This window comes from Artibeus jamaicensis, unplaced genomic scaffold (assembly GCF_021234435.1).
Source record: "Artibeus jamaicensis isolate MK-2021 breed Jamaican fruit bat unplaced genomic scaffold, CSHL_Jam_final contig_391, whole genome shotgun sequence".
In the NCBI taxonomy this organism is placed as follows: Eukaryota; Metazoa; Chordata; class Mammalia; order Chiroptera; family Phyllostomidae; genus Artibeus; species Artibeus jamaicensis.
In genome coordinates this window covers 14383727-14407909 of record NW_026521814.1, presented here as the reverse complement: position 1 = coordinate 14407909, position 24183 = coordinate 14383727, and the positions used below count along the sequence as shown (strand labels likewise).

The 24183-nt window shown below is 45.9% G+C and overlaps 1 protein-coding gene across 5 annotated transcripts in view; it reads left to right on the top strand.

Annotated features, from left to right (window-relative positions):
• Positions 1-1310: 1310 nt before the first annotated feature.
• The window catches only part of NFE2L2 (NFE2 like bZIP transcription factor 2), a 33167-nt gene continuing 10294 nt past the window's right edge, over positions 1311-24183 (top strand). Inside the window, exon 1 of one of the 5 annotated variants that reach the window (XM_037130024.2) lies at positions 1311-1509. In XM_037130024.2, coding sequence (XP_036985919.2) covers positions 1465-1509 — 45 coding nt within the window. In that variant the 5' untranslated portion in view covers positions 1311-1464. Of the gene's footprint in view, positions 1510-2942; positions 3063-8314; positions 8420-22383; positions 22473-24183 lie in introns of those variants that run through there. The other 4 variants (XM_053665023.1, XM_037130025.2, XM_037130026.2 and 1 more) reach the window with 4 other exon arrangements.

Genomic DNA, 24183 nt, shown 5'->3' with positions numbered 1-24183 from the left:
AAACCAGGCTTGCTCAAGAGTTAGACTGTCAAAACATAAGAGAAAAAAACCAAATTTATCTATTCTTTTAAAAATCTTTATGATTCAGGGGCGGGGGAGGCTGGGATGGGAAAAATAGACAAAAAACTGTACTTGAAAAATAACTAAATAAAATTTTAAAAAATATGTATGTAAAAAAATCTTTGATTTCACAATATTCCTGTTTTCAAGAATTTGATGTTTTCTGTGAGCAATGATTAATTTTAAGTACTTGTTTTTAATGTAAAACATAATGTATATTCATTGTAAATTGAAAAAGATGCTTAAATCAACAGAAAGATAAAAATTACTTATGATCCTACAACTATTAATATTTGGTGAACAACATTCAATTTTTTTCCCTGGGCACATGTTTTTACGGAACGGATCCGTGCTATATAAACTATTTTATAACTTGGCTTTTCTCATTTTTATTTTTAAAAGCATACCGCAAGTACGTGAAAAGAAACTTTTAAAGATTATGGCATGTCGTAGTACTTCACAGTGTTAAAGGACGCCATCTCTAGTACTGTATGTGCGCTTTGGCAGGAAAAGAAAGGTCTCAGTGGGCTGTAGTGACTACCGTGCAACCAAGAGACTTCTTCGTTTGCCCTTGGCGTCCTGAGCCTAGCCTATCCAAAGTGAAAGCGTGTGGGAGTAGGTGGAGGGCATTTAGAGTGATTACAAGCACGAGCTCCCCGCGCGGTCCACACTTCCCCTGGGCAAGTCCCACTGGCCCCAACCGGTGAGGGGACCGAGGGCAAGAGGGCAGTTTGCGGTGCGCACAGCCGGTCCGAGACATTACCCCCCGCCCCAGAGCTGGCGCCACTCTCAGATGGTGGGTGAGATAAAGCAGGGCAAGGTTCTGCAACTCCAAACCGGGAGGCGCAGCTCCGATACAGGCGCCTTTGCCGGGTCTCCAGCCGTGTTTGTTCCAAGTGTTTAAAGTGTTTCAAAGCGCTTGAACCCAAGACACCTTCGGCAAACAATTCCTAATCTCTCGGGCGGAGAGCGTTAGTTTTATTTGCGACGAGGGCAAATTGAGCGCGGGGACCTGGTGGCTCGGGCAGCCCTCCTCCGGGTACTCCGCCTGTCCGCGGGCGTCCACCACCGCCCACTTGGGATCCCAGCCAAGACCCTTTCCAGCCCCGGGACCGTGAACTCCTCGCATCAGGTCGAGCGTGGGCGGGGTATTTTCGGCAGCCCTCCCCGAGAGGCCAGTCTGAGAAGGACAGGCCAGGGCTTTTGCCCCGCCCTCCAGGGGCGGAGGGCAGGAGGCGTGGCGGGGCTGGAGCCCAGTAGGCGATTAGGGCCTTGTAGCCAAGGAAAGAGTGCTGGGGAGCCGGTACGAGTCGCCGCCGTCAGCGCCTCCTGGTCCACACCGTGCTTGGGCAGCTGAGACAGGACTGCCGTCGGAGAGCCTCAGAGCACCATCCCCAGCTCAGCATGATGGACTTGGAGCTGCCGCCACCGGGACTGCCATCCCAGCAGGTGCTGCCCCAGCCCTCTCGGTCCCATTGTAGTACCAAGACGGGGGCAGGGGCACGAGGGAGCTGTAGTCCAGGAGGGACAGCAGCCACTGGCATCTCACCGTCTGTGGCCGGAGCCTGGACTGCAGCGGCTGCCGCTGCGTACTGGAGCCGCGGGGCGGGGAGGGATGGAGGAGCAGGAACCCAAGGGGCCGTGAGGGTAGTGGGGGCATTCCTGGGTGGTCCCATCGTCAAGGTGCCTGCCGTCCCAGAGGAAGACTGGCTGGGGGTTTGCAGAATACACTCGCATGTGTGGGGCGAGTGGTGCATCTCTCGTTGCGTCCCGGGCGGCCAGGTTGGAACGCAGAAACCCCATCCAGCCCCCTGTGTTTGAGCCGCTCCCAAGGCTACGGGGCGGAGGGGGCAGACGCCGGCGGTCTGAGCCGGCGCGGGCCGGCACTTCCGGGGCAGAGCGGTTCCCCGCCTGGGAGCCGGCAAGAATGTGCCTAGTCACGGGGCCACTCGTGGGGGAGCTGAGGTCTCCTCCGCGCTGGGACCAGAAACCCCTTTCGTGTCAGCACTGTTCTCCTCCCCACAATTGCACGAGTAGTTTGCTCATCCCACTGGGCCAGAAAAGATTCGTGTGCACCAAGCTTCAAAAGAAAGTACATCAGAGTTTTGGAGTAAGGAAAGGCTTATTGATGAGTAGGTCCAGCTTGTGAAGATGGGAGAACTAATTCTCAAATTCTTTCAGGCATCTTTCTCTGTCAAGGGAAGGGAGGAGGGACGAGGTGAGGGGGTGGCGTATACAGGTAGGCATCAAAGGTGTCCAAGGAAGAGGGCAAAATTTCTATATCCCTATCTACCTGGTGTACCCCTGCTAATTAATCTGAGTCTAGTTCTGAAGTCATTATTTTGTGCATATTTCCCCACCTCTTCTGCTGATAAAGGGGTTCCTCAAGCAGAATTCCTCTAGTTAATTATGTTTGTAGCTGGAGCTGTTAGGCTGAAGGCCATCAGTGGAGAGTGGAAGCATTTCACTGTTAGAGGCTAAGTCCATCAATGGGATTCATCCTTCAGGGAGCTTGGCCAGAAAGCCCAGCCCGCAGGTGGAGGGAAGAAGAGGTACCCAGGTGCCCTGTGTGCTAGGATGCCCCCTTGTGCGGCCCCTAAACCAGGCCTCACACAGTGGGAAAGTTTCAACTGGAAGACCCCTGATCGCTCGGGACCCAAGGAGAAGAGCGGGCGGGGCGGGGTCTTTGCAATTGAAGTCGGCAGCGCCCCAACCTTCTCCATTCTGCCGTGGTGTTTGCTGGTGGCTCACACCCAGTGCGTAGCCTTGGCCTCTGCATCAGTGACAGTGGCTGGTTGGCTGTCACAGCGGCCCTTGGTTGGCCCTTTCCTGCTTTGTAGCGTGCAAGCCTTGCCGTGCTGGGGCCAAGGGACAAGTTGGAGCAGTTGATCTGTTGCGCAATTGTTATTTTTCCCCAGGGCGGCTTTGTCTTTGGATTTAGCGTTTCAGACTTGCAATTCCAAAATGTGTAAGGCAGGATATTCTGTTTTGTGCTGTCAAGGGTAAGAGTTGCGAGTGTAGATTAGAATTTCTGTTGCTTTTAGGCTGTTGCTAAATTTTTGGCTTTCGTATATTATTTTTCTCTTGGGTGTTTTATATAGTTTTCTTTTTCTGTTTGAGGATTTGCGTCAATTTCTTAGCATGCTGTTGCTTTTGTAAGGTCTGAGGAGGGGTCACCTTTGTTTCGTAATGCTTTGCTATAAAGTTCTGTAAATTGTTTAATAAGTGAACTTTCTTGTTCATACTTTGTAGGGACTTATAAAGGAGTATATATATATTTTTTTCTTTTTCTTTTTTGTAACTGGGTACTTAGGGGAAAAAATGGTTCAAGGAAATGTGTAACTTAAGTACAGTATGCTTATGCTCTTAAAACCTAATGTTTTAGACTGATCCTGATGGTCTTAAGTACAGTTATAAGTTATTGACCATGTATTGTAATGCTTTTTTTTCTTTAAAATTGTTCGACTTGAACTTCCCCCCATTAATGGTTGGGATTGTATTCTCTTGGTTCCCACTGGTATGAAAAAGTATGCTTTCAGATTTAGCTGCTGTTTGAATTTAGTTTTCCTAAATTCAGGAATTGTGGCCTGGAACCCTTCAGTCTTTTATTTTTCTCTTTCCTTAGTGTGTAATTTAACATTCTCTATATAGAAGTGCATAAAGCTTAATACTGCTTTCCCATTTAAATGTGACTTTTCTAGTTATGTTTGATAAGGTAATTCCTTTTCCACCTTTGTAATCAGATACCAATTAGCATATTTAAAAACTGAAAAAAGAAAGTGAAGTAAAATTTAGAATCAATTTCATGTCATTGAAATTCAATGGATTCATATATGAAGTCATTGTTGTAGTTGAAGATTTGAACAGAAAGTCAAAGTGGATTGTGACCTTTCATCAAACTCAAGGAACAATGTGGTGTTAGAATATGGCTTTTCGTCCTCTGTGCAGAGGGGTGGTTGATGAACAGGTTGCTAAGGGGAGCCTTATAGATTCTTTATCTCCAATAGGTGGAAGGAACCATCTGTTACTGTTTTCAAGGGTGTCTTAGAGAGATAAAGTACTTTTGCAGGTGAGGGGTGAAAATGATCTTGGACAAGACCGATAAGATTATTTTTAAGAGAAAAATATGACAGGCCTCTCATCTCCTTAATGAATGTTAACCAGAGAACAGCTTGACTTTTTAGATGAGAAAAGTCTCTTGAGAGATTGTGGAAACAGTGTGTAGGAGAATAAATGCATAGCTCGTATCAGTGTTTGTGCATTAAGAATAACTTGGGCCATTTGGAAGTCTCTTTTTTGTTAACTTGGGTTTGTATAAACATTGTTGGAGGAAACAAAATGCTGTCTGCCTTTAGGGTTACCAGTAAGAGTTGGGAGCCAAATACATTATTTTCCTTAATATTTACTTTTTATTCAGGATGAATTATATTTACAGAATGGCACATTCCGAGGAAAAGGAACCCTCTATAAACTGTAAGAACATTTTTCCCCTTGGAGTGTCTTGTCTACTGGCCAAAGGCAATTATTTGAAGGAGTTTTGCATGCATAATATTTCCTCTTTAATTTTTGTTCGATCTGGGATTAAATGTTCAGTACAGACTTGGATGCAGGAGAATTTAGCCCTGAGATAATAATGGATGAGTTGTTGGCCACTTCCTTGCGGGCCAGGCAGTGCAATAATTGCTTCACATGCATAATTTCACAGTAACCCCATAGGAAATACTATTATCACCAGTTTCCAGGTGAGAAAAAAGGCATAGAGAGGCCAAAGTTCCGTTTAAAAGTGATCCAACTATTGAACAGTATGGGTGGGATTCAAATCTAAGTAGTCCGACTCGCATAGTTCTTAATCACTGGTTTCAAACTGGACCAGGATGAGTTAAGCTTTGAAAAGGAGGAAAAGCTCACACTTTTAAGAAAAACTGGGGAAAGAAGAGGCAGGAATTAAAAAGATTAACCTTTTCCACTTGTCAAGAAATTCTAGTTGCTGAGTATGTGAGGGGGGAGGTGGACCTCCTTCCAGAGAGTGAGAGCAAATAAAGCCTTGAGTGGAATTACCACATGTGGGGGGTACTGTCAACAGAAGCCTTTGTTGATCACTGACTCTTGAGAGCCATCATAATCCTTCAACAGCCTGTGTTCTGAAATATTGAACATATACATGCTGGCAATTCTAAGCAGCCATTCCTCTCTCACAAGTTTGGAAATTGAGACTTGGGCACCTGCATTGTCGGCCGTGTGCTCCAGAGACCCAAGCTCCTTTTTTTTTTCAAATTAGAGAAGAAAAATCTCAGATTATTTTGACATTGAAGCCTCCTTCCGAATTTGAGTATTTATTTTCTGCATTAGGCAATTCTCTTTAATGGTCTTTTAAATTCTCTTAATGTTCGTCTCGTCTGTTTATCTTTTTTTTCTCTCGCTACAACTAAATTGTAAGTCCTTTGAGAGCTGGGCATAGAATTTAGGTTTCTCTCTATTTTTTAACAACTTTTGGAGATACCATTCAAATACCATACAGTCCACCCCATTGCAGTGGACAGTTCAGTGACTTAGCACAGTCAGAGCTGTGTGTCCATCACCACACTCGATTTTAGAGCATTTTCGTGACCCTGAAAAGAGCTCGTGCCCACTGCAGTCATTCCACAGCCCTCTCTCAGCTTCCCTAGTCCCTGCTAACCACTCGTGTATTTTCTATCGCTATGAAGTTGTCCATTCTGAATATTTCATGTAATGGGATTGTACCACGTGTGGTTGTATGTGACTGGGTTCTTTCCCTTAACGCAGTGTGTCTGATGTCTGGCCGTGCTGAGGCATGTGTCAGGACTCCATTCCCTTTTGTTGCCGAATGCTCTTTTGTTGTGCAGAGACACAGAAATTTATTTATCCATTCATTAGTTGATGGATATTTGGGTTGTTTCCACTGTATATATTTCTTTTCCTTTTTCCCTATAGCTGTGGTTTGCTGTCTATCAGAGTCACCATCAGTATTTAAAAATACTGCTGCCAAAGCCCTATTTCTCATTAAATCAAACACTGGGGGTGGAACCTGGGCCACAGTAATTTTTTTGAGTTTCTGAAGGGATTCCATTATGCACTCAGGTTTGAGAACCAGTGCCCTAGAGCAGTGCTCCCCAATCTTTGTGGCTGTCACCAGGGACCAGTTTTGTGAAAGACAATTTTTCCATGGACTGTGGGGTTGGGAGGCAAAGCTCAGGCGGTAATGGGAGCAAAGCTTCATTCCCCTGGCCCACTGCTCACTACCTGCTGTGTGGCCCGGTTGCTAACAGGCCTTGGTTCTGGGTTGGCCATGGCCCTGGGGGGTTGGGGACCCCTGTTCTAGAGAACCGAGCTCAGTGCTTGGTAGCCATTGATAACTAGTGACTTAGAAAATCTGGTTAGGATGATGTCTAACTTAAATCATGAAAGGAAGTGTTGTTGTATTTGTTGGATGACCTTCACAGCCTTAAGATCAACACCTAAATCTGAGAACTGTGTTTTAAGTGCCTGGTCAATGTTTGACATTCAGTAAATATAGCTTGAGCTCTTTAATACCTCCTGGAGATTTGGGTGATAATTTTTTTTATTATAAGATTTGCCCTAAGTGAGTCAGAATTTTTTCCTGTTTTGTCAGGAATGTGGCCAGTGATAACCTGCGCCCTAATTATTTGGGAATAGCATAGAAAAGGCAGTGAGGACAGGGGGGTGGAATGGGTGGTATAAGACTCTGGAAGCCAGGATGAACTTGGTCTTACTGTAGGAAGCTCTGTGCTCTGTATTTCTGAGCCTCATTGTCTTCTCCCATTTAAAAAAAAATCCTTAAATCTACAAGGCATGTTTTAGCAACTCAATTTTTTTAAGATTTTATTTATTTATTTTAGAGAGGGGAAGGGAGGGCGAAAGAAAGGGAGAGAAACATCAATGTGTGGTTGCCTTTCATGCGCCCCTTTTTGGGGACCTGGCCTGCAACCCTGGCATGTGCCCTGACTGGGAATCGGACCAGTGACCCTTTGGTTTTCAAGCTGGTGCTCAATCCACTGAGCCACACCAGCCAGGGCAGCGACTTAATTTTTTTATTCTCTCTATCTGCCTGGCAAAGTCGACTTTATATTGTGACCACAATCGCTGCCATTTGTACTTACCCGAATGGCTTTCTGGTTTACACATTCGGGAACTGAGGCTAACTTCTGAATTACTTTTGAGAGAGAAGGAGGGAGAAAGCGAGGAGAGGAAGGAAAGGAGGCAGGGAGGGAGGGGAGATGTACAGCACGGCAGCAGTCCCACGAGAGAGAACTGAGGGTGTGGTTCTGTGCTCTCTGAAGCTGGCTGAGCCCCACCTTGCTGACACTGTGGGAACAGGCCCAGAAGGGAGCGGCACACCCCTGTGCCAGCCAGGACTCTCTCCAGTGTTGCCAGGCAGAGCTCGTAAGGCCCCACGCCAGCCTTGCCCCCCACCATCCTGCCATTGGAGGGGGTATATTTAGTCTCCCCCTGGGAAGCTGCCTGCTCTTCTAACTAGTCACCAGTAGTTTGGAATTCTGTTAACCCATCTTTTCCTGTTGCTTCAAGATTTAAAAAACAGTATTCTGTTTTTTCACTTACTCTTATGAATTTTGTGCTAAAAAATGTACATGATACATGTTCACGGCAAAACAGAAGGATTTCAGTGACAACATTTAGGTTCTGTGCAATGCGTACTTACGTTTTAATGAACCATTCCCCCCAGGAAAAGCCCTCCCCCTTTCCTGCAGGAAGGTAGCCAACATGCAGGGTGGGTTAGTGTCATCTCCCCTCTGACTGTGCAGAGTCTGTGTGAGAGGCAGGGCTGTGGATCCTGGCTCGGTGCGTGGGTGGCCTGCTGATAGAAAAGTGTGGAATTTTGCTTCCTTCCGGTTTTGACAGTCTTTTGTCTGTCTGCTTCAGCACGAAGTCACACTGTCACACGTGGGTGCAGAACCCAGTCTGTGCCCCCTCTATGGGGGTAAAGTAAAGGGAAAAATGATCACCCTGCTTTGTTGCCTTCTGTGACCAGAACAGGGCAGAGGTACGGCACAGGGAACGGCACTGCTGCTTGAGCACGAGGGCCAAGCACCTGCACGTCTTGCTGCTGTGTAGAGAGAGTGTTGAGGGACCATCAAGTGTTCTGACCTAGCAAAAAAAAACAAAAAAATTTTTTAAATGTTAAACTGTTGGTAATGAAAACCACCAAAAATTAAAACGATCTTTTTTACTTGCAGTAGGAAAAAAAAATGATGCAAGAAGTTGTTTCTGTTTGTGGTCATTCTCAGCCAAACATGAAGACCTACAAAATGGACATCGAGACACCAACCCCGGAGGACAGGGCTGCTCCGCTTTGTGCTGGGTGGGTCCTCCCCGCACCCCCCGGCCTGTGTGCTCTCCGTCCACTGGTGCCCAAGTGAGAGCAGGCCAGGTGTCCCGTGGGTTCCGGTTCTTTCTACCCCCCCAGAGGCAGAGGCTCACCCTCTGCTAGAAATTTCTTTACCAGGCTGCATGTTTGGCAGAATCCTTGGGCCAGTGGACTGAGGTGAGGATGGCAACTCCAAAACGTGAGATTCCAGGTTGCATTGCACTTGGAAAATGGGGCCTGCAATTAGAAGGACAGAGCCTGAGATAAGAAGAAAACTGGCTTACAGGATTCTATTCAGTGAACCTCGAAGGAATGCAGCCTTTTTGGACGCTTCCTGAGAGAAGCCTCAGGTTGATCTAGAGTTTTTACCTGAAGATCTAAATCTATAATACTTAATTTGCTCTTCCACTTACGTTCTCCATGTGACAAAAGGGAAAGCATTTTCGAGTATTTATTTACTTGTACTGTTTTTACACTTGCTATCTGTACTTTTTTTTACAGATTTTTTTTTCATTCTTACCCAAGGACATGCTCACTGATTTTAGAGGGGAGGGGAGGGAGAGAGCGCATGAGAGAAGCATTGATGTGAGAGAGAAACACTGATTGGCTGCCTCTCACAGGCTCCCCAGTGGGGCCCTGAACCCTCGGCCAAGGCGTCTGCCCGGACCGGGAATCGAACTCCACCACCTTTCAGTGTATGGGACACCGAGACATACCAGCCAGGGCTTTTAGTTCTTTTAACCACCCTGTTGGTAGGTCTTGTATCTATTGAAAAAACTTTGGGATGGTTAAGAAATAATCCAGAGTTCTGTTTAGAACACCAGGAACCATGCAAGATATTTCTAACAGAGGAAATATAATATAGGAAATTAATTACCCAGGTGATGGAAATGCTGAGAAGCCAGACAGCCGAGAGATTAGCAACCTCAGGAAGCCACTGGGGCTGGAGGGGCTGAGGGAGGCGGCAGAGTACCAGGATCTGGAATTTGTGGCCTCAGGGGTTGGGACCGCAGAGAGGTGCCCTTTCCCCACCCCCAGCATCTCTCCAGTGTTCCCCTCCCCGCCAAATCCTTAGTGCAGTGTAGTCAGAAGCCAGTTGCAAGGGAGCCTGGGAAGAGAGCAGGGGCACCCTTGTTCTTGTGGGTGAAGACATGGAAATCTCACACCGAATGGGATTCATGTTTCTCCATTTGCAGGGAGAGTAAGACCCAATACCCATTTTATTCTGACTTCCATGGAACATTTTATACTTCCATATTCCCCTCCAGTTCATGGAGTGCATGTATGTGACCGCAGAGTAATTCAGTAATGATGTAATCTCAGGAATTCTCCTAAGGAGTGCAGATGAAGGCTCTGTAAGAATTCACAATTTAGAAAAATGTTTCCATTGCTGGTAGGTTCTGTGCCCTACCCACCTTGAGGTGCCCCTGGGATGCCAGAACAGGATTGATTATGTGTGGATATTTTGGGTGTTGGCCCCTGGCTCCTGAACTAGGGCGGCATGTTCAGAAAGGATGTAAAGCATTGTAAGAAGAGCTGAGGGAACATCACACGCAGTCTTTTCTCCCTACAGAGATGTGGGTAGAAATGACTCCGCTAAACAGAAATTCACTGGTCTCCCTTCCTACTGTCCCTGACCCACGGAGGTCTGGGTCTCGGGGAGTACACATCTCCTGCCCCGTGCAACAGGTTCCCAAAGTTCACTTGCTCAGAGTCCAGCTGTGCTGCAAAGCTTCAGCAACTGTGTGCACTGACAAAGAAAATAATAGAGACGGGGGAAACAAGTTAGTCTCTTCATTTTGCTTCACGTCACCAGTTCACTTCGTTCAAAGCCAAGTTGAGGAGAGAACCAGCCTTTCATTGTTACATCTGAATAGTGACAATGGTGAATTTCACAGGGAGGAAAAGGGCAGGAGACTGACATTTACTGAACACCTGCCTGTACTGTAGTAGGTCCTAGACATGTTCTCTCACTTGATCTGGACAATACATCTATGTGGTGGGGGGCTACTACCTCCACTTTACAGACAAGAAAACCTACTCGAAGAAGTAAAGTAACTTGCCTAGTGCCATGCCACTCACGGTGGCAGACTGGGGACTGAGATGTCCGTCCATAATCCCTGCTCTCCCTTCCCTGTTCTTCTCCTTCCCTGTCGTCTTTCTTTGTCTAATGACTACGAGAGTTTTGTTAGATGCTAAAGAATAAGGGGCTCCTTTGCAAGAATTAAGACAGTGTCCCAACCTCTGTGGGAGCTCACTGTGTGTTAATCGGGGTGCTGCCAGCAGTGGACTGGGTGGACTTTTCTTTGGGGTGGAGGACAATCCGACATTACAGGATATTTTGGGACAACCAGAGATGGACCTGTCTGCCCCCACACAATTCCAAACATTCCAGGGTGGCTATTATAGTCCAGTGGAATGACAGTGGTGCACTGACTTCTAGCATATGACTGCTTGCTCTCAGGAAATTCCAGGCTATTACTTTCTTGGTCTTTTTAGAGAGGTCACCATCTCCTCAGATGGCAGCCTGCGGACCCTTATATTCTAGTCTGAAAGGGGGTAATGTGAGAGGTCACAGAAACCAGAGGGACCAAGTACGTTTCATCCATTCAGGTAGTGTGTCTACTCCAGTTTCCTTAACAGAGAGCAATGTTATTTGATGGTAGTCATTACCATGATTTACCATTTCTTGGCCTGCAGCTGGGAGGAATTGTTCTGAAACAGATAAACATTATTTTTAATTTTCAAGGTGAAGTTAAAAATCATATGCCATATCTCTGTGGGTCCTTACTGCCTTTTCTACTGGGTGCTTTCTGAAGATGTCCGAGAACTGAGGTGAGAAAGTACGAAATGGCAGAACGGCTAAAGAGGTTGAGATGTGGTAATACTTTGATGCTTTCGGACAAAAGTCTAGAGGTTGCTCATTTCTTATCTTTTTTTGTTAGGGAAATAATTACTCTTCTCTAAGAAAGAACACTTAATCAACATTTGCATTGATTGTTCTACTATCCAAATTGCAAAATTTTTTAATGGATATTTGGTGATATCATCATGTTTGTTCTCTCAAGAAATCAATTTTATTGTTAACTTGGAGTGCGCATTTATAGTTCTTGAGATAAAATACTTTGTTTTGAGTAGAATACCCAAAGAATATTAGAAGTATCATCTCTGTGAATGAAGTTAAAGAATTTTCCTATGACTAATAGTTGGTTCATAAATGATATTAAACGTGGTATCTCTATCACTTCGGTAATTAGAACTCTTTAATCCCAGATATCTTAGGTATACAGTGAAAGTACTGAATTCTGGGCGTAAATGTACACTTACTCATCTCACAAATATTTACTAGGCATTTACACAGTCTGGGGGACTTGCAGGGCGTGAAGTGACTTTCTCTTTGAAGAGAATGCAGCAGCTGTGCTGTCCTGGTTGGAGGACGTTTGCTTTTTAAATTGCCCCTTCTAATTAATTGGTCCCTTTGCTCTTTGTACACCTGCATCACAGCATGATTCATATCATAATGAGTATAAATGAGTTTACATGTTTATTCCTTCTGCTTGAAGTAAGACTTCCTCTAGGATAGGGACTGTCTTTTATGCATTTTGTAACTATGATGTGGCACCGTGCCTGGTACTTACTTAATAGGAGTTGCTCAATAAACATGATAATGAGTCTGTTACTGCTCCAGGAGCTTGGTGTTTATATAAGCTCCTCTGTGGTACATCATAGCTCCGTGACAGTACAGAGGAGAGGTAGCATTTTAACTAGACACTTTCTTAAACCATGGGTTTCATTTGGCTCAGGCTGTAGCTGGAAGCTTAAGGGAAGGTACAGGCAAGAGCTGGTTGGACCTGGGCTGCACATTGGGTTCTGAGGGCTGATAAGATTGATTTGGGGACTCTGGCATGCCTTCACATGCCTGTGTGTGGCACTGCAAGTCTACAAGGCAGCTGGAAATCATGGAAGGGTTTGGAGAGGGCAAGATACACAAGGTGGGTGTGGACAGGAAGTTACTCTGGCCTGTGAATGGGAGGTCAGACTGTTGGAGGCAGAGAGCCGGTGAGGGGGCCCATCTGTGTGTGTGAGCGTGAGTGTGACGGAGTTGGCTTGGCATCAGCATGTGTATTGGGGATCTGTAGTTGTAACTCTAAACTGTACCTTTGTTAACTGTTTCAAAAGAATTTTTTTTAGTTTGGAGATGGGTAGACTTTCTCCTAATTTTGGCCCCATGATGCAACCATTTGTGCTTAAGTTTGCATGCCCTGTTATTCCAGTGTTTTAATAGAACTCATCTGCCAATGTATTAATTCCATTTATATCAGGAGAGGAAAGTGAGCCAGAAGCTACTGTCTAGCTGTAAGGATGGATTGTTTTCTTCAAGATGGGACAAGAGGAGTTTCTCTCCTTTTCTAAGATCGATTTACTCTGACTATATTCAGTCACCTGGATCAGGCCCATTCTAGACTGCCAGTCTCAGTGATTGGCAGCATTCACTCAAGACAAGAAAAAAAACAGGCAGTATCTTCTCTTGTCCTGTGGGTCGCAGCTCACAGAGGTGGGCATTGGGTAATGCTGGTGTTGGCAGCTGCTGGCCCTCAGGCTCTTCCCAAGTCTGGGCTGGTGCTAAGTGCCCAAAGGAGCCGGCTTTGCCACGTGCACTCCTGTCCTGCCCTCTGAGGTGAGGGACATCGTCCCCGTCACATAGGCCCTGAGAGGCTGGTGGTGCCTCCTGTTCATCCTCTTCTAGACATGGCCGATGCCCACATCACAGTGCTCCTAAGTTAAGAAAAGAACTGAGCACAAGGTGGAGCGCGCAGTACGCATTCAGCAAGTGGTGGCTGTGGTTATGATCACACTGATCTGTTATTTGTCAGGGATGTGTGAGTGTGTGGGGATCTGAGATGTCCACTGCCTGCTCGAAAATCACCTTGCATTCCAGCTGTGTCGCAGCATAGACGCCAGGCCTCTCGTTGTCACTGGTTGCGGGCTCACTCTCCTGTGGTCTTCGTGTGTGTCCCTGGTCATGTGTAAGGGCCTGATGGTTGTGATGACTGACGCTTCCTGGGACTGAAAACTGATCCACAGCGAGGCCTTAATGCGTGCTGTTCCCTAGGACAGCAGAGGCCGTGGCCTGCCCAGCTTCTCTGTGGGACCCCCGGGCCTGTCTGCTGGATCCCCTGTACGTCTGTGGCCTGGTCAGCCACCTCACTACACTCCTTCCCCGATGCACTCCTTTGTTTGTGGCAGACTCTCTTCCTCTGGGGCTCTGGGCCTGGACACGAGCTGTGTCCAGAGGAACAGAGGGAGCTTGGGGAATGGGAGTGCGTTAGTGCAAGGCCAAATCCAAACATGACTAGCTGACTCCTGTGGCCTTGTCTTCTTCCAAAGCCCACATCCTCCTTTTAGTCTTTAAAGAAGAAAATATTTCTGTAGTGATACTACCTAAAAGTAACTGGCCTTGAAAAAATAAAAAGACAAGAGTGGCAAAGGAAAAGAACTTTCTATCCAAGTACTAACCAGGCCCAACCCTGCTTAACTTCCGAGATCAGACTAGATCGGGCGCGTTCAGGGTGGTATGGCCGTAGACAAAAGAACCTTCTAATACCCTCGGGAGATGACATGGGAGAACGTTTCCCGTTTGCCACCCTCTGTCTGTTGTTGCCATGCAGATGTCTGATCCCGACACCGGCAGCTTAGGAACTGCCTTCTGTTTTCTGTGCGGTGGTTAGACTCAGAAGCCAGAAATTAGCTGCTTCTCCTGTTCATCTGACATGTGCAATAGGAGTCGAGTTTATTAAGAGCATTAATACCGCACCCCTGAGTTGTCCTGTATTTCATAGGGGCGTTCACATACTGTTTTTTCGCATGAAAAAGGATCCTGCAAGGATGGGTGTTCTGCCTGGAATTTCGCTCACAGGAGCAGCACAGTGAGGTTGGGGGGCTAGGCCGCAGCCACCCCACACCCCCGGCTGGCGGCGGAGCCCTGACTGGCGCCTCGCAGTGTGCTCTGAGCAGCCTCCCTTGAAGAGGCCTGGGTTATTCTGAAATAAGAGCCTGTGTTATTCGAGTGCTCCTGTAATATAATCCTGGTCGGAACTCTTTTTACCATTTATTATATAGAGGTCTTCAGGCAAAATTACGTAACCTCTCCATTCTTTGGTTCCCTTGCTTCCAAGGAGTGGTGATACTACCACCCACCTTGCGTAGAATGCTGTGAGCAAAAACGGGTAAGGAGCACAAGTGGTGAGTGTGTAGAAAGTACAGGATGAGTGGTGGCCATTACTATAACCGAGATTGTGCCATGCCTGCCTTTGATCTGGACTGCGAAGATCGGCGCTATGGTCTTCCATTCTCAAATCTTCGTGTCAGGGCTCCCCAGGTAGTGACCACTGTCCTTACATATTTATTTAGTAGGTTCCTTGAAAAGATTTCCATGAAGGCAAAAAAGATTCCTATACTGATTTGAAGAGAATGTGATAGGATATATACACTAATTATAATTTCCTTTTTTAAGAGGTCCAAATTGATGCTGGCCAATTGGCAACAATAGTGGGCACTGTGCGTTTTCAAATGTGGACATCTGAAAGCAGCTGAAGTATTTCCCAAGTAAGGATTACTCATGTTCTTAGTTGGGAGAGATGACACTTTCCCATCACCTGAGGCCCCTTATTTCTACCCATTTCTTCAGACGGCTTTTGCAACGACCGTGGTGATTCTGTGGCATCTGGATGGTAACTTGGCTGCATAATGTCAGGATGACCCATTTAGTCATTCTGCATCCTCTTAGTAACTCAGACTCATAGCAGCACTTTCAGGTCATTGATGTAGCTTTTTACAAATAGCTGCTGAAAGGATAAATACTACCTAGTGCAGTTTGGGAGGGTTAAGGCTCCCAGTGTATCCTCAGGAAGTAGTTTGCAGGACAGGAGAGTTGATTCAATAAATTCCGCCCCCTCCACGGAGTGTGGAGGGTTCACTCTACACAGGCTCAGGCAGACATGTTCTGTCCAGCCACATAGTCAGCTAGCCTCAGTGCAGCTGAGGAACTGAAAATTTTAAATGTAGTGAATTTTGATCTAAGTGTAAAAACAGCAGTGTGAGAGATTTTTCTGTTAAGTGTAACTTTTGTGTTGGTAGCACGGCATTTCCGGGTGTCGGGTGAGATTTGTTGTAGCATATGTTGAATGTGTTCATCATTTCTAATCTCATTAATGAGTTTGAATTTTGGATATATGTTAAAACAATGTTCATATATTGAGTTAAATATATTGTTAGAATTAATTCTTTTGAAGTAAGGCTACTACTAGTTTTTATATTACAGTGGCGTGCATTACATTTCTGTTGTACAGCACACTGCAGAGCACCTGTTATAGGTGGCTGAAATTAGCCTGTTTTAACTTCAGAATTAGTTTTCAAACTTACATTTTGGACTTCGTAGAGTCAGAGACACTTCGAGGAAAGGATCTTCGGGGTCACCTAACCCAACCCTGTCCTTTGGCAGATGAAGAAACCTAGGCTAACTGTCTGTCATGACCTCGCCCCAGACGGGGACTGGGACCCAGTGTTCTTTCTAGGCTGTTGCTCTTTGTCCCAGGTTTACTTGGCATTAGAAATGTGGTGGGTGTCAGGGCTGCAAAGAACGTAAACCCGCCCAGATACAGACCAGAAACATTATTTTAGATGGTAAGTGAAAACGTTTTGTGCTGTGCCACCCAGTGGACAGTGTGACCAATTATGTGTCTCCCGTGTGTTTTTGTTGGGTGGCGTGATGGTGCCTTCACGGGGAATAGGAAACAAGGTAAAAATCCCCACACTTTGTGTGGGCACTGGCTCTAGAAAACGCCATACAGCTTTCAGATTTTAACCTCAGGCCTTTTTTCCTCTTAAGCTTTAGACTTTAAAGCAGACAGACCCACAGCTTTTGTTCTTGAGAAGACTACAAGCTTGCCTTCATGTGTTTATTGTTCAGTCAGGTTGTCTGGGAACATGTGGTAAAAGTTTAGGCCTGTTTTATTCTCTTGTTTTCTTAGGAGTGTATCAAAACTGATTTAAAGGAAACAGCCACCAGCAACTACAGTGAACACCCTTAGAGCAAAGCAGAATCGCACTTACATTTTGAGGAGTGGAGGAGGAAAGGGGGGCGTGACAACTCAGTAAATGGTGACTGATTCATGAGTTTGTCCATCAGAGGTAGAGGAGGGCTGCTTCTGCTGCAGACGCCACATCACGATGCAGGCGCAAGTGTTCTGTGTTCTCACGGCGCTAGAAATGTCAGGGCCCGTGGCTCCAAGGGCCGTCTTTCTCCGAGGAGATGTAGAACTATTTCTTGGGTTGCACTTGTCTTTGTGAGCCTTTGGATGAGTCAGTTTGGAATGTGCACTTAGTGGGTACACGGCCTTAACCCCATGACTTGGGAGTTCTTAGAGCTCCGCGTTAACTTTGAGCCACGTTCGCTCTTGGTAGCAGAAACAATCTGCCTGAAGGGGCTCGGAACCAGAAGGCTCTTAGTCAGACTGCATGGAGCTTGGCGTGGGGGAAGGAAAGTTTTCTGCAGAAAAGTGCATTGGTTACTTTTCTCCTAATAACAGTTTCATGGGCCATTAATTTGGCTGTTGAATAGGATGCAGTTTTGTAGAAGTCTGTTTTCAAAGTAATTTCTAATAGTTCATGAATTTTTAAGTAATAGAAATCGCAACAGGAAAGTCTGGTTTAAAATCTAATTTGTAGGCATTGACCAGGTGACCCCTCCTGGGTTCTGCTCAGTCAGATGAGGCCTAGGGCTAGTTTCCATTTCGCATCTCTGCACCTCAGGATCCCCACTTACCAGCCTGGGGTTTGAACTGTGATCTCCAAGATCACTATTAGCTCTGCTTAGTCAGTTGTGTCTTCTAAATGCAATTTAATGGCTGACACACATCTGTTCCTGGGAGACACATCCCTAGAAAGAATGTCTCTTTAAGGAATTGGTCAATAGGTCAGCCTGGCTGAACTTGCTTTTCCTTTGAAGTTTACCTTATCTGTTAGAAAGGCTGAGTTGCTGATGTAGTGTTTCACTCACTGAGACTTTGCCCAGCGGTGTCCTATCTGCGTGTACTATGGCCTCTACATGCCTTGCCCTCGCCACCGTTCTACCTGCTCCCCAGGCACCAACCAAGCTTAGCTTCGCTGGAGCGAGGCTGGGCCTCAAGTGGCGGTGAAAGCAGTGATGCTGTTCTCTGGCCGATTGACCTTTCTGTATGTGAAGTTTTTTCTCTTCATCAGCCTTAATTTTATTGTGAAAAGCTAGTGGGAAGGGCCGATTTTGAAATGATTCTGGAATTCATGTAGGAGACCTTGTACAAATAGTTAATATGTATTTTTTGGGTGGGCACTGTGTGTACCAATACGATGCGAGGTGTGAAGGACACATAAGTTGGGAAGAGAGCAGGGAAGTGGGCACCCTCACCCATGGCTGGTGGAGTGGGAAAGGTGCAGCCCCTGGGCGGACTGCTTGGCAGCGACTGTCAGAATTAAAAAGACATACACTCTTTGACGCAGCAATTCCACTTCTACATTTTTATCCTATAGGTATCCTCACACACTGAGGAAATGGTTTATGTACAGGACACTTACTGTAGCATTATTTGTAATACCAGAGATTCAAAATAACTTAAAATCCAACAAGAGGCTGATTACATATTTATATTATTAAGTAATAGTATTATGGACCTTTTTATAATGAAATACTCCTCAGCCATTAAAAATAGCGGGATGACTTTGCCCTGAAGTAGAACAACCTCTAAAATACAGTAAATAAGGAGGAGTGAGTGTGGAATACTTAAGACATGCAAAGGTTAAAACACTGTCTTTGTGAAAGGACTAGTGTCAGTGCTAAGCTCTCCTTGTGCAGTTGCGTTGGCCTGATTTACCCATGAGTCTTCAGGGCAGGCAGGTCTGAGTGCCTGCTAAGTCTTCGGGTCCTGCCTGGGGAGAGGGCACTGGCACCAAAGCAATGTCCAGACCTCGTGCTGTTGTGTGGATGGATACCAAGGAGCAGCACCACAGCGTGGGAAAGGCCTGCCAGGCTCAGACACAGTTCTGGGTTCGGGTCCTGGCTCTGCTGGTAGCTGGGCATGTGGTTTGGGGCAGGGTTGCTCCATGCCCAGAGCCTATATGTGTTCACCCATCAATAATGATGAAGCACCTTCCCTTGTGCCACTGCCGTGAGACTCAGAGGAGCCAGGGACTGCCGAGGCACACTGTAAGCCATGCAGACGCCAGCCATCATAAAGCTGTCAGGTGCCTAGAGGCTGGCAAGTGGGAGCAACAGATGCTAATACAGAAATTAAAGTGAAGCAAAATCTTTTTCCCTCTTCCAAAGAACTTGGCCAAGAGATGTAAAAGTAGAAAAGTAGGCCGAAGCTACTATTGAAGTCCCTGACCTCAGACCTCTTGGGGCAACTCATTTCATCCTCCAGACTTGTCTCCCTGTTTGAAAAATGAAAGGGGCTCTCAGTGTCAGTCTCGTGACCCCTCCAGCTGTAGCGTTCCGTGACAGTGTTGCATTAGCAGTAATTCCCATCCCGGTGGGGATGAGTCATACCGACCAAAAAGTTCAAATGGGAGGAGGTCTCTTTGCCTCTGAGAATTTTCCTCACACTGGACATCTGAGCCTCTGTGGGGAAAACCCTGCCCCCACTGGGAGGGGAGACTAGGAATGCACGGAGTGGACAGTACTCATTGTTTTGTGTTCTCCTGTGCGTTGGGAAACCAGGTTTAACCCTTGGTTTCCCGGGTAGGGTGCTCATATAGTTGTGACTGTACTTTATGTCAGTTGTTGCTCCTGTGTGAAGTCTTCCTCTGCAGTTTAGTGATGCCTGAGCCCCTACATGTTTCTGATCGCATGTCAAGACTAAGATCAGAGACTGTTTTTTGTCTTTGTGTCCCTGGCACCTGGCACAGCCCATGGCACGTGAGAGGTGATAGGTACATTAGACGGGAGGGTGGACTAATGGTCCCTTTAGGGTGGTATGCACACTAATCTTGCTGATCTTGACCACCATCTTTATTGTAACTACCGCCATTCTGGAAAAATTAAGTTATAACCATTGGTAGCTTATTATTTTAAAAAGTAACTCATACTTAAAAAAGTTCACCCTAAGAAAATTAAACAGATCCCTTGGGATATATTTTAACGGGAACTGCAATTTAAAAATTTAAAAAAAAAAAGGAAGCTATGTACTTTAAATAGGCTCTCTCTACATCCACAGTGTGTATGACATTCTGACCTAACAATCATCATCATTGCCAGTGCCCGCCACCACCACGGGCGCAGAGGTCTTCGGCTGACAGCAGCAGACAGCGCGTGGGGCTTACCTGGCCCCCTACCTGGATGACCGTCCTGTTCTTTACCTTTGAAAGCTAATTCTAGGCAGTTAAATCTGAAAAATGACCTTTAAGATTGAAATAAATAACTGCTTTTTACAAGTGCAGGACCCAAAGTGGGGAAAGGATCACTCAGGGAGTTCAGGAGTGTCTGCGAGTGCCGGAGCCCTGCCCTCCCTCCCTGGGTGCCCCGTGGGAGTGGGGTTCAGGAGGGTGGGTAGGTGGGGCTCTTTCACGTGGATATCTGAGCCACCTCGTCAGTCCACCCAGTGATTTTAGGTTCACACAAGGTAAAGCAGGTTAGGGAGTGAGATCCAATGCTCCCGAAGGTTCTGTTGCTAATGATGGTGCGAGCCTGTGTGTGTGCTTCCCTGTGGAGTCAATTCTCACAGTGATAGAAGACTGACTCACAAGGGTGAGAAATTCCTGTCATATATGGACGAAAGCACCTAGAACTGCACACATACATGGCTTGTTCGGACATGGAGAAAACATCAGAAAAATGACTGTTTGCTTATTAAACCCAGCCGTTCTCCTGGCAGAGCAGCGATGTCCCTCACACAAATCCCTTGAGGGCCAGCAGCAGCGTCCTGCCGAGACGGACACAGACCACCAAGAAATAACTGCATTGCAGCACTTTCAACTGGTGTGCTGCCAGAATGTTTAAAACATGCAGGGCGCTGGGCTCTTTCCCCTTAGATTGTCAAATTTAAAAAATGACAACAGCCAACACAACAGTAGCTGTCCGGTATGAGTAAATCAAATTTTACTTATTTTTATGTCAGATTGGCAAAAAGTCTATTTTTCAATGTGCTGTATAATTTTAATAATCGGTTTATGTGTGCCATGAGATGAAAGACATTGCAAATCGCTGCTTGGTTGGGAGCCAGGTGTGAACCCTTTCATGGAGAAGTCGGATCCCTGAACTTCTGGTAGTGAGTGGGATTACCAACTATTTTGGAAAGTAACTTTCTGATTTCCTTTTTGCCCAATACCTATGTGTCTCTTGTGAAAATAAAAAATCCAAGTTCCTGTTCTGGTCACTTTCCAGTCTTGCTTTATCTTTGCATCATGCTTTGCAGTTTGCAGACTAGCGTAATGCGTGAGTTCCAGTAAGCTGGTGGGATCATATTTCTTAGATTGAGTCATTGCTAAGAAACTTGTTTGTGAACAGGAAGCAGCCCACGAAAGTGTCTGTACGAAGGAACATGTCAGCCTGAGGAAACGGGACCACTTTCTCGCCGAGAAACAAAAGGGCCGAAGGATGGTTCTACAGACAGGGAATAGCAAATCTGTCGTCTAGGGTTTTCGCTTAATTCCTCTTTTGGTGTGTGTTTGACTATTTTTATGCTGTTTAAAATCACTGCTTGTTGAAGATTAGGGAAGTAATCTAGATTTTTCTAGAAGGAAAACTTGGATTAGTGGTAACTGTTACTACCTTTAGGAGTTTCTGCTGACATGTATAACTTAGTTGCCAGGCCAGTTCTTTATTTATTTTGAGTGAGGAGGGAGGAGAAAGAGAGGGACCCCCTAGTGGGGACCTAGCCCACAACCCAGGCACGTGCCCAGACAGGGAATCCCACTGGCAGGCCTTCGCTTTACAGGCTGTTGCTCAATCCACTGAGCCACACCATTCACAGCACAGGGCAGTTATTTTCAAAATGGAGCTGTTGTTACACAGAGATGAACCCCATGCCATTTACATGTGGCCTAGATGGCTGGAAGGCCCTTAACCATCAGTAACATTTTATGATTCTATATATTGGTCTTGAGGGGATATCTTTGTTGTTATTTTTAATTTATTGGGATGACACTGGTGAACAATCATATAGGTTTCAGGTGCACAGTTCCACAACCCATCTGTACACTGTATTGTGTGCTCACCGCCCCAAGTCAAGTCTCCTTCCGTCAGCACTCATCTCCCTTATACCCTCCTCCCCATCATGTCTTTGTTTTTAATCACCCACTTCCCAGTTATGGTGGAATGTATGCAAAATTAGCAGATCACTTCAGTAGAACCAAACGTATGTGAACGTGGGAAAACTGTAAAGAATGACAACCTGTCGTCTGCCTTCTCACTGAGAAAACAACAGGCATCGTGTTGACTCTCTTGTAATGAAGAAGCAGGGGAGATGCAAAGACAAGTAACCAGCTGATAAATATTTAGGAAACATAATGGCCATAAGTGGGACGTACTTTAAAAACACACTTGCTTGGTGTCATTGTACTTCACTTTTCAGTAAGGATTGTAACTGTAAGGACCAGCCTTGTGGATCCAAGAGACCCTTTTCCTTGTCTTGTCACTTCAGAATTCAGGCGCACCTCAGTCACTTCTGTCGTCTGTTGCTCTTTGTTTGGTTTATACCCTGACATGGTAGGTAGGATGTGATTCACGTTCCTTCTGGTTTTGCTTAAAAATATATTTTTATATATCTTACTTTTTTTGGAGAGAGGGGAAGGGGGAGAAGAGAGGGAGGAAACATCACTGCCAGAGGAAACCATCTATTGGTCGCCTCTTGTATGCGCCCCAGCCCAGGCATGTGCTGTGACCGGGAATCGAACCCGCGACCTTTCGCTTTGCAAGATAACGCCCAACCAACTCAGCCATGCCGGTCAGGACCGCTCAAAAATATTTGAGCAGCTTCTATGGGAAAAAAATATTCAATCAGATTTAACTTTTTAGGTAAGTAATATAAAATCACCTGGGCATAATATAAAGACTGAAACGTGTAAAAGAAAAACGTTACCCAAGTGTAACTTAGACTCAATGCTAGTTAATTAACATTTAGATGGCAAAAATCTCAGAGGAGTAAATTTCAAGATTTATTTGCTTAATGAAAATACTTGATTTTAAGCAGGAATAACTTGAGATATTGTCTGAATTCTTATACTGTTAAACTAGAAGTGAAGATCAGTTCTCATTCTGTTTACAGAGTTAGTAATCTGCAGTTTATTTTTTTCTAGCAGTTTATTGGTGAAATGACTTTCAGAAGGAAACCTCCCACCACCTTCCTGCCATTCTTTGGACAAAGCAGAGGACGGGCGAGGGAGGGGAGGGGGGCAGGGAACTGCAGGGTGCAGTCCTCATTCACACGTGGGCATTTATGACAGTAGCCATTTTCTTTTTCATTTCACATACTTTGCCAGAGCCTCAGTTTACTGAGTTGCTTTAATTTAGGAAAGGATTGTGATGTCTGGTATTTTCACTTTTGCTTTGTATGTTCTGTTTTTTTATTTTCTGAGTATGATAATGCTGTTTTGTTTAGGCACTGAAATTAGCTTGCAAGAAAATATATTTAGTACGGGATTCTGTGTGCAAGGCTTTTCTTCTTTGTTTATCCTGGAACAAAGGTGTTTGTTTCAAAATGGTTTGTCCAAATTCTGAGTTCCCATGAAACATGTTAACAGATTACCCAGATGGCAAATGATGATACATACATTTTAAATATGAGTATTTCCTTTGGGCCAGATGGCGATTTAATGCAAATTGTCCAACATTTATATTTCTTATTAAATTGTCTTTTGTCTAAGCCAAGCCAGTAACATAATTTGAAACATAGTCAAGGAATCACTAAGGGACAACAATAAGGACTCAGAGACTAAGTCGCCAGGGCATTTGCTCCACGTGGCATGTGAAGGCTCCCAGCCAGCGCCCGCCTTGCCCTCCGAAAACTTTCACATCTTAAAGAAATACCCACCAGGGTGCTGTGCAAACTGAACCCGCCCGCCCCGCCCCTCCCCTCCCCGTCCCATCCCGCCCCCCCCCCTTCCCTCTCCCCACAGCCTCACTTGCCAGTGTGCAGAGCAGCTTTCCTCCCTGGGGCCTCGGAGGGGGCGCCCGGGCGGGGGCGGCTGCGCTTCCTCACCGCCTGGGATTTGTGCGCAGCAGCGCAGTTTGAGTTCTTCCTTACGCACTTCCTCTCCCTGCTGACCACTGTCGTGGTGTTTGCTGGGCACTCCACCCGGACTGTTTCCTCCTAGCTGGTGCTCAGCTTTGCAGGGATGGGTCATCTGTGGAACAAGTCATGCGCCCAGTCACAGGGCTCCTGACAGGAAACACTCACTGTCCGCTAGTGTTAGGTTAGTACAGGACAGACGCAGCCCTGAGCCTGTGGGGCTTCCCAGCTCTGAGTCTTGGGTGGGACAAACTGTCCTTGCTTTCTTTTTAATTTTATATATTTATTTTTAGAGAAAGGGGAAGGGAGGGAGAGAAACACTGATGTAGGAGACACATCGATGGGTTGCCCTTTATATGCATCCTGACCAGGGATCGAACCTGCATCCTAGGCATGTGCCCTGACTGGGATCTGAACCAGCAACCTTTCATTTTGTGGGACGACACCCAGCCAACTGACCCTACTGGTCAGGTGAAACTGTCCTAATTTTCCACATAA